The following is a 13,753-nucleotide window of genomic DNA, read 5'->3' on the forward strand; positions in this document are numbered from 1 at the left end:
ATTGTTCTTGGTCTTAAATTCATTAATCAACAAATTTAAATTAATATTTGATCAAGTAACGAGGGCCACAGGTTGCAATACCCTCGTAATCGTAAAACAAGAACCATTAATTCATGCATTTATTTTATCGCGTGAGATTACATGTATATTAAGCTTATATAGAGTCATAAAGAGTTTTGAATCAAATCAAAAATCCCCCCAAAGAAACTAAAAGTTATAGACAGAGTGTTTCTTTTAAACATGAGAGTTAGTAGATCAGCATTACCTGTACCGGTACCTATCTTCCTCGCGCCTAAATGGCACATAGGGCCTTCACAGAGCAGGCTCTTCCATCTTTCCCTGCATGTCGGCGGCCACAGTCGACCGTCACACCTCGTCCTAACAGATCAGCAGTAGGTCTGTGTAAATCCTGCCCAAATCTTCATAGTCATGCATGTTATAACTTAAGCTTTTCTTTACTGTAACAGTGTTTGTTCTAGCAGTGTATGAAGCTGACACTTTACTACTAAGCCACTCCAAACACAGCTTTGTTGATTTCGGTCTCTTTTGTCTTCAGTTTTGGCCTTAAGATGGTAATTTTTCAGATGCTCCTTTTCTGTGCTCAACAGTTTCTCTCCAGTTTATTTTTTAAGGGAAGCATGGGTGGCGTAGCGGCGAGAGCGCTCGCCTCTCATCAATGCGATGCGGGTTCGAGTCCCGACGAGCTCGGTGTCGTATGTGAGTTGAGCTGTTTGTTGGTTCTCTCCTGTGCTTCGAGGGTTTTCCGAGTTCTCCGGCTTTCCTCCCGCAAAAATCAACTTCTAAATTCCAATTGGAATCCAGTGGAAGAAGAACCACTGTGGAATCCCGGTTGTTAATCCCATTATTATTATTTATTATTTGTTTTTCCCTCTTCGATGATAGTAATCTTCAATAACACTGAGAGGAGTGTTTTCGCCATATAGAAACAACTACCTTCCTTATGTTTTCCAATTTTATGTTCCAGAAATTTTCCAGTTTAACTTTCCCTCTTCGATTTTAGAAATCTCCAACAGAGAAATAACTTCGCCATATTTACTACGACTTTTTTAATGTCTCTCATGCGGTAACAGTACAAATAAGGATTAAGCGAGGAATTGAGGCCGAGGATAGTCCAGGAGACGTAGAGAAGATACTGAACTAACTGAGTTTTACCAATTACAACAGAAACCCCATTGCTAATCAGAATTGGTATCAAACAGATAATGAAGAGACCATGGATGTAAAGGGTCGTGGTTATAGATTTGCCTTGTTTTGGGAATGGGACATTTACTGATTTGAACTGGACTGCAATCTGTCGGCGGTGGCGTCTGACTATCTGGAATATTTTTATGTAGCAAAATAAAGATGTCATGAAATACAATGAGGTGAATGGGAGGACCACAGCACTGGAGAAGTTGCGATTGCTGAAAGCCCAAGTAGGCAACCCGATGCTGTAAGAAGTCCATAGAATGAGCAAGAAAATTCTAGTTCGTTTGACTGTAACCAATGTGTAATAGCGAATGTGCAAGTAAAGAGCTAGGAATCGATCCAAGGATATGGCAACCATCGTTGAGGCAGAAAGAGCACAGAATAACAGCCCTGAAGCCCTTAAAAGGTTCTCCATTTGCTTAGTCTTATACTCGAGCACAGATCCAGAGAATGTGATAACATTAATGATAAGCAAGGGCTGAAAGATAAGACTGACTCCGAAGTCGGACAATGCAAGATTACACAGTAGTATATTGGATGGCGTATGCAGGGAAGGTGTCTTCAAAATGGCAAGGAAGACCAGAGCATTACTGATGACTGAGGACACAGCAGAAAAAGCATTGATAAGACAAATCACTACGACAAAAACTTCCATGATCGTCAATAACCAAATGAAGACATTCAAACAATCAATAATACAAGAGTTTTCTGAATTCAAGCCCTCCCTGGTAATATAAATTGAGTTCTTTTTAGTAAAAGCAGCCGTCAAACTTGCGAAAGTCGATACCGTCTGATGACGACAGCCACAGTTAGTCTTCTTTGATGTTCTCAGTAAGAATACTCAAGTCATATGAATTTAAAATTGCCGGAAAGAGCCATTCGACAAGCTGAAAAAACACCGCTCTTTCAAATAATGTAAAGCAATATATTTCAGTTAAGCTATAGCTATTTTCTTAAGTGCAATTGTGGGCTTTACTGATGCTCTTCAAAAGACACTTTCTGATTGGCAACAGTAAATCAATTCAAGCTAAGGGGCCAGAGAATCGAAAAAGACGGCTTCCACGATGTAAATTATGTTTGGTGAAGCAAAGTTTTGTCAGAAAATATCCAGACGATGTTTCATCATGATTATTCTCAATCCAAAATTCGATTCTCAACCTTTTCTCAAATTTTTATTGAGTTTGGAGCTACTTTGGAAGACAAGTCGAAATATTCATTGCTCAGACTCCTGTAAAAAAAAACACAATCTGAATATAGAAGGGATAACAGCTTCAAGAAGTATTTCAGACAAAAGCAAAGGAAATGATTTTCATGATCTCTTTTTTGCACTTGATTCTTTGTTTTGATGCACTTGAGGAAATCTTATTTAAGATCTGCATTGTCTTGGTGGCCTTGGTTAATGTAAATGCACTGTAACCAATAAGAACATTTTCCGCTGTATTTTAGCGGTTTTCTTGAGCAATTGGAGCCTGAAATTGCACTCGATTGTTGATTTTGACTGTACATTCAGTATTATGTGATAAAGTTGTACACGTATAACATTTAGCTATTTTTTTCAAGGAGCTTAAATCATTTTCCAAGCTCAGTATCCTAGTTTCTTCTTAAACTTAAGCCATGTCAGGTGCTACGTCAGGGCGTGACTTTAAGCACGAATATGCATGGAACGGATTTCAGGATTCGTGATTTTGATATTCGATTAATTAAATGGAGAATGATGCCAGAGTAAAATGTCAGTCAAATGAATAAAAATATAGATACCGACTTAATTCACGAATTTTTTTATTTGCCTCTCAATTTGGCTTTGATTTTCCAATTTCGAGGTTTTGTTTGAAATTTAGTACCCGCTGGATGTCCATTTGTCTTGTTCAACACGTTTGACTACCAAAAACAATATCATACCTGTTCATTCAAATCTCACCTCGTCTCTATGCAACTGAACATCATTTAACGTTAATTAATAATAAGTTTCGTTAAACGATTCATATCAGCTTTCAAACACTAACAATACAAAATCAAACGCATCGTCGACTTTGGAAAAAAAAATGGCCGAAAGACAGCAGTTTTTCTATCTATTTGTGGTGTACTGTTTTCTTTTGCCATCGATTTATGGCCAGCTTTATTCTGATCCAAGAAAAAAAGCAGGTCCTCCAAAGCACGTCTGTGACTTTGATAGATGTAAAGGGAATGATGGACCAACAATTATTGGAAGAGTTCAGGGACTGACTCGATTGAATGGAATAAAGGTAATGATAATCCCCATATATGAATGATGAAAATATTATAGTTTTTTGAACACGTTTTATTTTTCATATCTATTCATAAATCATATGTGAAATACTATAAAATACTTGGGAAAATCCTTCAGTAGTTTCTGGTAGATATCTTATTATTAAAAGTCCTAGATATTAAAATCAAATGAAATCTTATAAAGTGATGCATATGAGTGTCATTTAGTTCTTGAGTTCATTTATTAACTTTATATGTTTATATGCGATCTCGTAACTTTTCTCTTCAATTCAAGAAATGGAAATTTTGAGTAAAATCAATATTATTTTGATTTTTAATCTATTCTGCACGTGACTCAAACGTATCTCGCGGACTCTTTCGACATTAAGATAATTCTCGGGGTTTTTTTTCACATACCAAGGCTTCATTATTAATGCATTCATATATTTTTTTCTAGGTTGGTCATAGACAAGAAGTAGATATAGGAGAAGATGGAAAAAGAACACTGATTACAAGAGCCATGCGACCGCTTCTTTTCGGTAAGTGCCTGGATACCAAGCTTTTCACACTTGACTCAATGGATGTCATTCTGTGAAACAGTACATTAGATTTTAGATTTTTCTTAACAAACATTTCAGTGGAAACAGGCCTAGTCATGGAGGTGAAAGAAAACTTATCTGGAGCATCTATAAAATGATAGAATATAAGTATATATTTTAGCTATAGTTGGCCTTTTCTCAGTCGTCATTATCGTTATTGTTATTATCATAGCCTGCTTAGCCGGCGTTTGGGGGTGGTTTTGCTACTTTCGTTTAGTTTTTTCCATTGTTGAACATTGCGATCGAAAATAGCTGCGCGGAACTAAAAAAAAAATTTTTTTTTGTTCTGGCCGCAGTTTTTACGCGGCCATGACGAACGACAACACGAAAAATAACACAGCCAACGAAAAATAACATAGCCAACGAAAAATAACATAGCCAACGAAAAATAACAGCCAACGAAAAATAACATAGCCAACGAAAACTAACATAGCCAACGTAACCCTCACTATTAGTATCAGAATAGAGCACTCGAGCTCTCTTATAAGTGTGACGTCAATCGTACGGAAAATATACTCCTGGCTATTTTAAGGAACTGACACTTTTTATAGTTGATCTTTTAGGTAAAAAAGTGAATAACAGTTATCAAAAGTTCTAATTGTTTCATAGAGCCGGAAATAAGCCAAAACTTAAAATCTTTCTGATCAAACCAGCAAGTGGTACCAATGCACAAATGGACTTGTCTTTACACCCTATATTTAGACCTAATCATAAAAGATTCACAAAGACTTGTTTGTCTATGCGTCCTATTTTTAAAAGTAATCACTCTGGCAATGAATAATTTCCTTAAGTAAAATAAATTAACTTGGTTTTAGTAGAGGATGACTCTTGACAGTAATTAAAGTGATGAACTCGTGGTCCTCTTTTAACTTCTCTAGTTGATTAGGGACAGGACCGCCATTAACGTCGTCATCCGAGCCACGTCAAGGTCTAACCATTTGCAGATGTGATCACAAAGGCAGCAAATTCTCCTCAGTTATTTTAAGACCCTTAGTGTTGGTCCGGCCGAGGCTTGAACCACGACCTCCCCCACATCAGACCGACGCTCTTAACAACTTAAGATTTATATACCTACATTGATATACTTATTTATAGGATTCATTCAACTCCGAGACATGACAATATTTACTCATCAACAACATTTAACTTCAGAAATTCCTAATTTCCTCTCGGAAGAAGAATGCCATTACATCATTGAGTCGGCCCAAAATGCAGGCATGTTTTCGAGTATAGCCAAGGGTGGATTAACAGAAGTGGACACATGGACGTTTACGTCAACTAGTAAGTACTGCTGCTAAAAAAATAGCTGTCAACGGTGGGTTGGTAATGTAAAGTGCGCATCATCATTATTTTGTTCTGATGTAGTGTGTTCTATAAACACTGTGTTATCATAGAACGGGTAATACTGAAACTGGGGTGGGGATACAAATTTAATTGCCCATTTTTATTGCTTGATTGGTGATGTTTGTGTTGCAAACGGGGTTTGGTAACAGAGATTGCGTACTTGATGTGGTGTGATGTGCATGTACAAATTGTGCTCTGCGCGCATGCTATAAGGTAGATTGGTGACATATGTTGTTGTATGCTGTAAACATTGTGCTCTGCGCGCATGCTATAAGGTAGATTGGTGACATATGTTGTTGTATGCTGTAAACATTGTGCTCTGCGCGCATGCTATAAGGTAGATTGGTGACTATATTGTTGTGTGCTGTAAACATTGTGTTCTGCGCGCATGCTATAAGGTAGATTGGTGACATATAGTGTTGTATGCTGTAAACATTGTGTTTTGCGCGCATGCTATAAGGTAGATTGGTGTGATATATTGTTCTATGCTGTAAACACTGTGTTCTGCGCGCATGCTATAAGGTAGATTGGTGACTATATTGTTGTGTGCTGTAAACATTGTGCTCGTCGCGCATGCCAAAAGGTAGATTGTTGACATATAATGTTGTATGCTGTAAACATTGTGCTCTGCGCGCATGCTATAAGGTAGATTGTTGACATATAATGTTGTATGCTGTAAACATTGTGCTCTGCGCGCATGCTAAAAGGTAGATTGGTGACATATAATGTTGTATGCTGTAAACACTGTGTTTTGCGCGCATGCTATAAGGTAGATTGGTGACTTATATTGTTCTATGCTGTAAACACTGTGTTCTGCGCGCATGTTAAAAGGTAGATTGGTGACATATATTGTTGTATGAAGGGGTGTTGGGACGTGGTGTTAGAAAGGTTTAAAAAGGTTTGATGTTGCAACCTAAAATTCTAGTTTTACTTTAATGTTTAAGTCAAAGGCAAAGCAGACGGGCCGAGAGGACTTTACGAAAACTGGGATTTCGATATGGATGAACAGATAACCATTGACGAGGTAGAAAATGAAATAGTTGATGCCTTAGACCTACATGTGAATCCCTTCTTTAGACTCGTTTTTGTAGTTGGTGCAAAGGCAATAATATTATCTTTTATATTTTGTAGATAAAGAAATTTGCAGCAATACAGAGATACCTTTACCTGAGTGAAAAGGAAATAAAGACTATGTAAGCTAAGGACAAAACACCTACTGATTGTAATGAAGGGGAGCTACAACCTCGGACAAAAATATTTTTTTGAGAAGTTTTCATTCAAACATAAAATAGTACAATTGCCCTCAATATTAAAAATGTTTGATTGACCGTACCCCCTCCCCCCCCAGGACAATATTGGTTCCTGGAAACAACGATGTTTATAGGGAGGAAGGGATCATTTTAAGGGGAATTTTTAATGTTTTTCATGGAAATATCCATTGGAACTAAAAATTTCTCAACCTTTTTGTCCAAGATTGTAGATCAAAGGGTAGATTTTCTGTACGTGACTGGGGTTTATTGAATGTAAGATCTCAAGGCACATGACACTTTCACGGTACTCAATATTAATATATTAATAAAGGCTTAAATGAATTGGAATTAACAGTGGTCCCGTATAGTGGCTCTTCTTCTTCTGGATTCCAATTGGAATTTAGAAGTTGATCTTTGCCGAGGGAGAAAAACCAGAAAGCTTGGAGAAAAAGAAAAACCCTGAAGCAACGGAAAGAAACAATAGTAGAAACTCTACTCACAGTACAACACTGAGCCCGGGAATCGAACCCGGGTAGCATTGGAACACTCTCGCCGATATGCCATCCATGCTTTCCATGCAACATGCAATATAGCGCGCGAGATTACAGTAAAGCCAGCCCAACCAACCTGCTTTGCTACGGCATTATCGTCACACGACACGACAAGAATCATTTGGAGATTAAGCCCAGTTATTTGTTTTGTTTTTCGCATTCAGGTTTAAAACTCTAAATATGACAGAACTTGATGATGGTAAGTCTTATCTATTTCACAGACGATAAGGGAGAACGAGAGAAGGAAAAAGGGAAATTTGATTGGCTCTTGCACAAGGAAGCCAGCATTAGCAGAAGCTAGTTCTAATTTTTCGGCTTCGATGTGTGCTGTCCCTTTTTACGCATTTCAGTTAAAGTGGGATGACGGCGATGAAATCTTAATGTCTCCAATTTTTACTATTTAATTAAAGACACGTGAAGTACCTTACGAAAGAAGAAAACTGTATGGCGTTTTTGATTTCTTGTTAGCATTTTTGATTCGAGATATATTCAAGTTTTAAGTTTAGTATATGCTTATTAAGAGGTCGTCTCTGACGCATTTGAAAGTAAAAGAAAGAGTTTCGAAAGCAAGATATCACGGTTAAAAGTTGGTTAACAGGAAATCCTTTTTGTATTTTTGATAGATGTTATAACTCGCGAAAAGTTTGAAGACATGAACACGATGTTGCTGGATAGCTATTTATATCAACTGAGTCAAACCCACCCGAAACACAGACAGAGATACAGTGATCAGGTCTGGTTAAACCAAAAGGAGCACGGTGGAATGATGGAGAAAGTTCAAGAAAGGTAGTAAAAACATTAAAACATCTGTAGTAAAAGCACTACATATCATTTCGTTTTGTCGACACCTTTTAATCTTTCTCTTTTTTTACTGTGAATGTCCCCCAAGGCGCGCGGTCAGATAGTACGTTCACGCAACACCACACACCTACATCTGTCTTCATCTTGTCCACACCCTTTAATCTTACTTTTTTACTATTATGAGTGTTCACCAAGGCTGCAAAATAGTCTATTCATCCAACACCACACCCCAAACATCTGTCTTGATCTTGTCCACACTCTTTAATCTTACTTTTTTACTATTATGAGTGTTCACCAAGGCGGCAAAATAGTCTATTCACCCAACACCACACCCCAAACATCTGTCTTGATCTTGTCCACACCCTTTAATCTTACGTTTTTTTTACTATGGTGAATCTTCACCAAGACTGCAAAAATAGTCCACCCAACAACACACCCCAAACATCTGTCTTGATCTTGTCCACACCCTTTAATCTTACTTTATTACTATTATGAGTGTTCACCAAGGCTGCAAATAGCCTATCCACCCAACACCACACCCCTAACATCTGTAGTAAGTTCACCCCTAACATCTTGTCCACTCCCTTTAATCTTTCTCTTCTTTTACGTCTCTATGACTATTGTAACCGCTGCGCCCATCAACACCACCACCCTCTTGATACTGCATCTCGCCCTGCGAATTTCAATCCTCAATAGACGTCTTTAGCTTTGGTTTAATGTTTTCCCATTTCAGACCACGTGTCATTTCCCGGAGTATCATTTCTTTGTTGGACTATTTAACATAAGAAGACACATTCATATGGATAGAAATCAAACAAAGAATATTATTCTCAACAGAATGATGCATGATCTTAAATGGGCCAGGTTCATGCCCAATTATGCCCATACCACCTAACTTGACATTTTCAGTGTTGATTCTACATAAAGTGAATGTTTGAATGGTAAAATATTTTTATACAATTTGAGTGATGCGTACTCCGGCCTCACACCTCCCTGATTGACCACAATTAATATATCTAACTATAATGTTTGTAAACTGGGACAATATGACCCATAGGTTGTGCGCATTCCTGAGATATTTCGAGATATTTATCGGAAAAAGATGAAAATAGTAGGACACTGTTGTTTTCCTGCATATCTTCATTTGTTCACGGTTAATTTATCATAATGTTTTAGGGTACTAAAGATCACGAATCTATCCAAAGAAATCATATATGGCAGCGAATTTGTTCAGGTGAATATGTTATGGTTAAATAATGGAACCTTTATTTAAACAGAATAGATAAAAGCTGGTATCCAGAGGGGTACTGTGGTGATCTATTAGGAAGTCGTGGAGAATTAAGGACTGAAGCCCATGTTAAAGCATTAGTTTTAACTAGATTTGTTTTATGATCATTATTCTTTAATACGTAATGAATATTTCTAATGGATCGATTCCTGGACTTAGCATCGCACGTAAGGAGAGTTTATTAGGTCTTTCCCTCCGAGAAAAAAAATACATAAGTCAAATTCTATCTTTGACTGGTTAGCCGTTCCCTGACTTTGATCAGCCCAGTGGTCGTTTCAGGGTTCAATCTGTGAGTTAGCCGTGTCCTGACTTAGCGGATCAGCCCAGAGGTTGTTTCAGGGTTCAATCTGTGAGTTAGCCGTGCCCTGACTTTGATCAGCTCACTAAAGACTACTGGCTTTGAATCTGCCTGTTTCGATCAAATTTGAAGTTTTAGAGGTTGAAGATTCTTCTTACTTTCTAATGGGTTCTAGGTTCTTCGGTATGGAGTTGAAGGCCATTACCATGCACACTATGACACTGAAACCCACGAGCATCCCGAGATCCATTGCTGCCACCAAAAACCTGTCATCGATCCATCTAAACTAGGAACAAAGAAGTGCAAGCTATGCAGGTCAGTTTTTCTCTTCTTGGCATCAACTCTTGTGCCTTGCCGAGCTTCTTCAATGTTGTTGCGTCACTGGTTGCAAAGCGCGACTGTTGCTTTGTTTATTAATGGTAACTCAATAACTCTTTCTCCTTCACAAAGTTTGATACTGAGCACTTCACATGGTCTATAATTTGTCGTCAAACGCTATCTCAAAGAAAAACTATTTAACATTAATTCTCATAAAGTTTTGCCGCATTTTAGGTATGATTGATGCACTGTAGAGTCGCCATGTCATACTTTATGCGTCTCCTTTCGTCCAACTTATCTTTAGAAGATTATGACATTTGTTTTCAAGCTCATTATTCCTTCTTTTAGGTATATTACTATCTTATTCTATTTGAATGACGTGGAGGAAGGAGGAGAGACTGCTTTTCCGGTAGCAGACAATGGTACACTCGACGCGAATGTAAGAACATCTTCAGTTAAAAACCATAAAGCCGAGATAAGCTGAAAACAATATCATCAGACTCTTGTTTCGTTGACTTATTGATTTAGCTGTTTATCCGTATTTATTTAATTAGTGGTTTTCATAGGTAAAAGTTTAAAGTCCTTTGTTATCACCAAGTTTCACACAGGAAATATTTCTGATAGGAATAAAATCAGCGTTCTTAGAAAATCTTGGCGGCACGGTGTCGTGTTAACAAAAGAAATAATACTCAAATATATGACACGGTGAAAAAGTTTTGCATTTCCCCCGCCCTACCACATGACTGTACTATCATTACTCTATAGAAAAGGCTTATGTCCTAAGGAAAATTTCTCTATAGCCTAGAACTAGTACTAAAGATGTTGCGAAGTGCAAAAATCCAGGAGGGTGAAAAAAAATCGTTATATAGCGTATTTATATAAACCTATTAAAAAGTATTTAAACCAAATAGTACTAAATTGTGTGAAATAAAGTGGTTTTTCTTGGCCCGTCGTTAAGTTAAGTTAAAAATTTAAAGCAGCAGTGGAGCACGCAGTTTATAACTGATTTTATCGATGATATTTTTTGTTAGCATGTGTTTATGAACCGACAAAAAGGCAAAGATCTCCACAACATGAGCGAGTTCTGCCAAGCAGGGAACCTGGTCTTCAAACCAAAACAAGGAACAGCCATTATGTGGTATAACCATCTACTAGACGAGGAATCGGACTGGATGGGTGAGCGAGATGCTTTCAGTCTACACGGTGGATGTAAGATCAGTAAAGGATATAAATGGGCCGCAAATTATTGGATAACAGCTCCTTATAAACATAATGCACATGAGAAGAGTATTTATTTACCTTGGGGTAAAATTCTGCTGGAGGACCCAGAAAAATATCAAGAATAGGTCCCACAAAATCGCTTACAACGAGACTAAAAGTGGACATTCCATAGCCCATAAACACCTTTCTCGAGGACATGTATCTAGTAGCATACTGAAAGCATTTATCTTTATGAAACGAAAGTGGATCGTAGTGAAAGGTGGGCGGGCAAAAAATGCGATGTCAGCATCGAAGCAAAATATTCACCCTTTCTGATTGGAGATGGATCGAACCTTTTCGACATTTTTATTTCGCTTTAATTTTCTACCAAAAAACTAATATAATATATTTCTATCTTATCTAGGTCATAAATAAATATAAAGATATCGTCATAATGAGTACAATAATAAACAGTTATCAATCCTTCAATTCCTCACTATTCTTCCTAATATTTAGTCATTCCTGAGTCTCTGATGAGTCAAGGTAATCGGGTGCGTCGCCGTGAATAAGATAAGCCAAATTGCCCTCCAGCAACGCGATAAGCGTGTTATCAGTGCATTCAATGCGTTTAATCTGTGCATCATTTAACACTTTAAACACCTTACGCTGTTATCTTCTACAGCCTGAGCGAGAAGTAAAGATTAGACGCTTTCTAAATATTTACCAGGCATCGATCGTGGACGATAAGACTTGCTTTGATGTCCAACGTCTTACTAACTGTTCATTATCTGCGAATTTATCTTCTAAGATATCGTAAAAATCAAGGCAGAGATAATTTTCAGATGCGGAAAGTAAACTTGCATCGGTTTTGGTCATACAAATAAAATCAAAACTTGAAGATTAATGCAAACGGTTTATTCATAATAGACTCATAGCAACAGAAGTTAAGCTAAAATCATTTGAATGAAATACTTGCGTTTGACTATCCGTTTTCAGTGCATTTGAGTATAGGGCATGTTCTCTTCCCGCTTTGAAATCGTTGAGGATGAAACTACAATGACAAAAGAAATAGACATTTTTTCCCTTCTTTTGCAAACTGGGGAATGAAATTGAATTATTTTGGGAACTGCAGATTCAGAAAGTGTAAATGTTTGCGCAATTGATAGAAGACATTGACTATCACTCAAAAGCCATCCAAAAAAAGAATAGTTTACGCATGAACGACGTCAGTAGGCAGAGGGAGGTCAGAGTAGAATACCGAGGTTCTTTGAGCTTTTCGTATACGTGTTTAATAGCCTAAGATACTCTCTCTCTCTCTATCTATGCTCACGTCAAGGCTGTAGGTAAAGATAATATTCAATACTAACAGTATTAAAGATCATTTAACTCAAGCCATGCGTGAGTAGCTAATAATGAAGCATTACACGACTCTCTTGATTCCTGCCACCTACCTGACCTGATATGAAAGAGAAAAACTATGTCAAAGATCATGGTGTGTTATCGGTGCAAAAGATAAACTAATAAATCATTGGGATTGTTGTTTTCTCCCTAGGGGGAGGGGGTGGGTATTTTTAGTTTGAGGAAACCTTTGTCTATATTTTTGACCACAATTTTTATTTTATCAAAAGCTGTCCAAACTATCTGAAGTCTGAACATGACATTATCTAATTAATCGAGTTTCGGGTTTCGAGAGAAAAAGAAGACGAAGTAAATGGTTCTGATTCTGAGAATCATAGATGTAGCTACTATTCAGCTACTATGCAGACGCAAGCACCACAGAAACAATTAAACTTTTTCCAAAAAGTTTACTTGCTCGATCAAACAAAAAAATATGAATTTGTCGTACAACATGGATGGTAGCCGTGAACTACCTTAGTCCTTCGTTCTGCGCATTTCCACACACCCAAAGTACGATGTTTGGATCTCTCATAAGAGACCCAAACATATATGTATCAGGGAGGTGTGAGGGAACTCACTTTCCTGCTTATATTATTACGATACTATAATTTTTTTCTCATCTCAATCCAAAAATAGTTCAGTGCAATGACTAATCAACAAAATTCTTGGCCACTTGAGAAAATTGCATTAGACTAGACATTGGATATTCATATTTTATCTAGATCTAGCTATCACGAATGATTATAGACTTTGGTTTTTAAGGGGAAAGCGTACATTCAAGGCGTGAATAACGATTTTATAAACATTATCTAAAACTGCCCAAGGTCATTATTCAAATGATTATTATCTGCGTTATTAGATCAGGGAGCATATTGTTTATCAGTATCAAGCAGTATCTTTGTCTTTAACGATAAAAGAGATCCAGCAGTGATTGCATTTCGTTAGTTTTTTTTTCAGTGTCGCAATTTGATGAGAAAAATCCTTAACTTGCTAAAAAAAGTATTGAATATAACAAAACAAGGCTTGTGTGCATTGGGAATATTCTAGCATAAGCAAGGTTAATTCCAAAACTTCCTTGTCCTTTTGAAAACATTTCGGTTTATTTTTTAAATTATTATTTCATCTTACTCAAAGTTTAAAAGCTAAACATGAAAAGTCACCCTAGATTTCAGCTGCTTCATTCCACATGCTATATTTTCAGTATTCATCCCATCATCTATTCCCCCTAATTTTGGGGTATTTTTACTTATAAATTTCTCTATTAATGACGA

The 13,753-nt window shown here is 37.2% G+C and overlaps 2 protein-coding genes across 2 annotated transcripts; one reads left to right on the forward strand and one right to left on the reverse strand.

Annotated features, from left to right (window-relative positions):
• Nucleotides 1–136: 136 nt before the first annotated feature.
• LOC148909103 (G protein-coupled receptor 12-like) lies at nt 137–2,004 on the reverse strand. Its single transcript, XM_089034020.1, has one exon. It carries the CDS (start codon nt 1,862–1,864, stop codon nt 998–1,000), a length of 867 nt encoding a protein of 288 aa, XP_088890146.1. The 5' UTR covers nt 1,865–2,004; the 3' UTR covers nt 137–997.
• Nucleotides 2,005–3,214: 1,210 nt separating this feature from the next.
• Nucleotides 3,215–12,475, forward strand: LOC116305492 (transmembrane prolyl 4-hydroxylase). The gene is made up of 11 exons (XM_031715423.2): nt 3,215–3,452; nt 3,893–3,974; nt 5,187–5,315; nt 6,323–6,402; nt 6,510–6,571; nt 7,344–7,378; nt 7,803–7,965; nt 9,157–9,214; nt 9,742–9,881; nt 10,233–10,323; nt 10,916–12,475. Exons 1-11 carry the CDS (start codon nt 3,252–3,254, stop codon nt 11,228–11,230), a joined length of 1,356 nt encoding a protein of 451 aa, XP_031571283.2. The 5' UTR covers nt 3,215–3,251; the 3' UTR covers nt 11,231–12,475.
• The last annotated feature ends 1,278 nt before the right edge of the window (nt 12,476–13,753 follow it).

This window comes from Actinia tenebrosa, unplaced genomic scaffold, assembly GCF_029948245.1.
Source record: "Actinia tenebrosa isolate PJP-AT-01 unplaced genomic scaffold, QUT_ActTen_1.0 PGA_scaffold2__45_contigs__length_23673736, whole genome shotgun sequence".
NCBI classification, from domain to species: Eukaryota; Metazoa; Cnidaria; class Anthozoa; order Actiniaria; family Actiniidae; genus Actinia; species Actinia tenebrosa.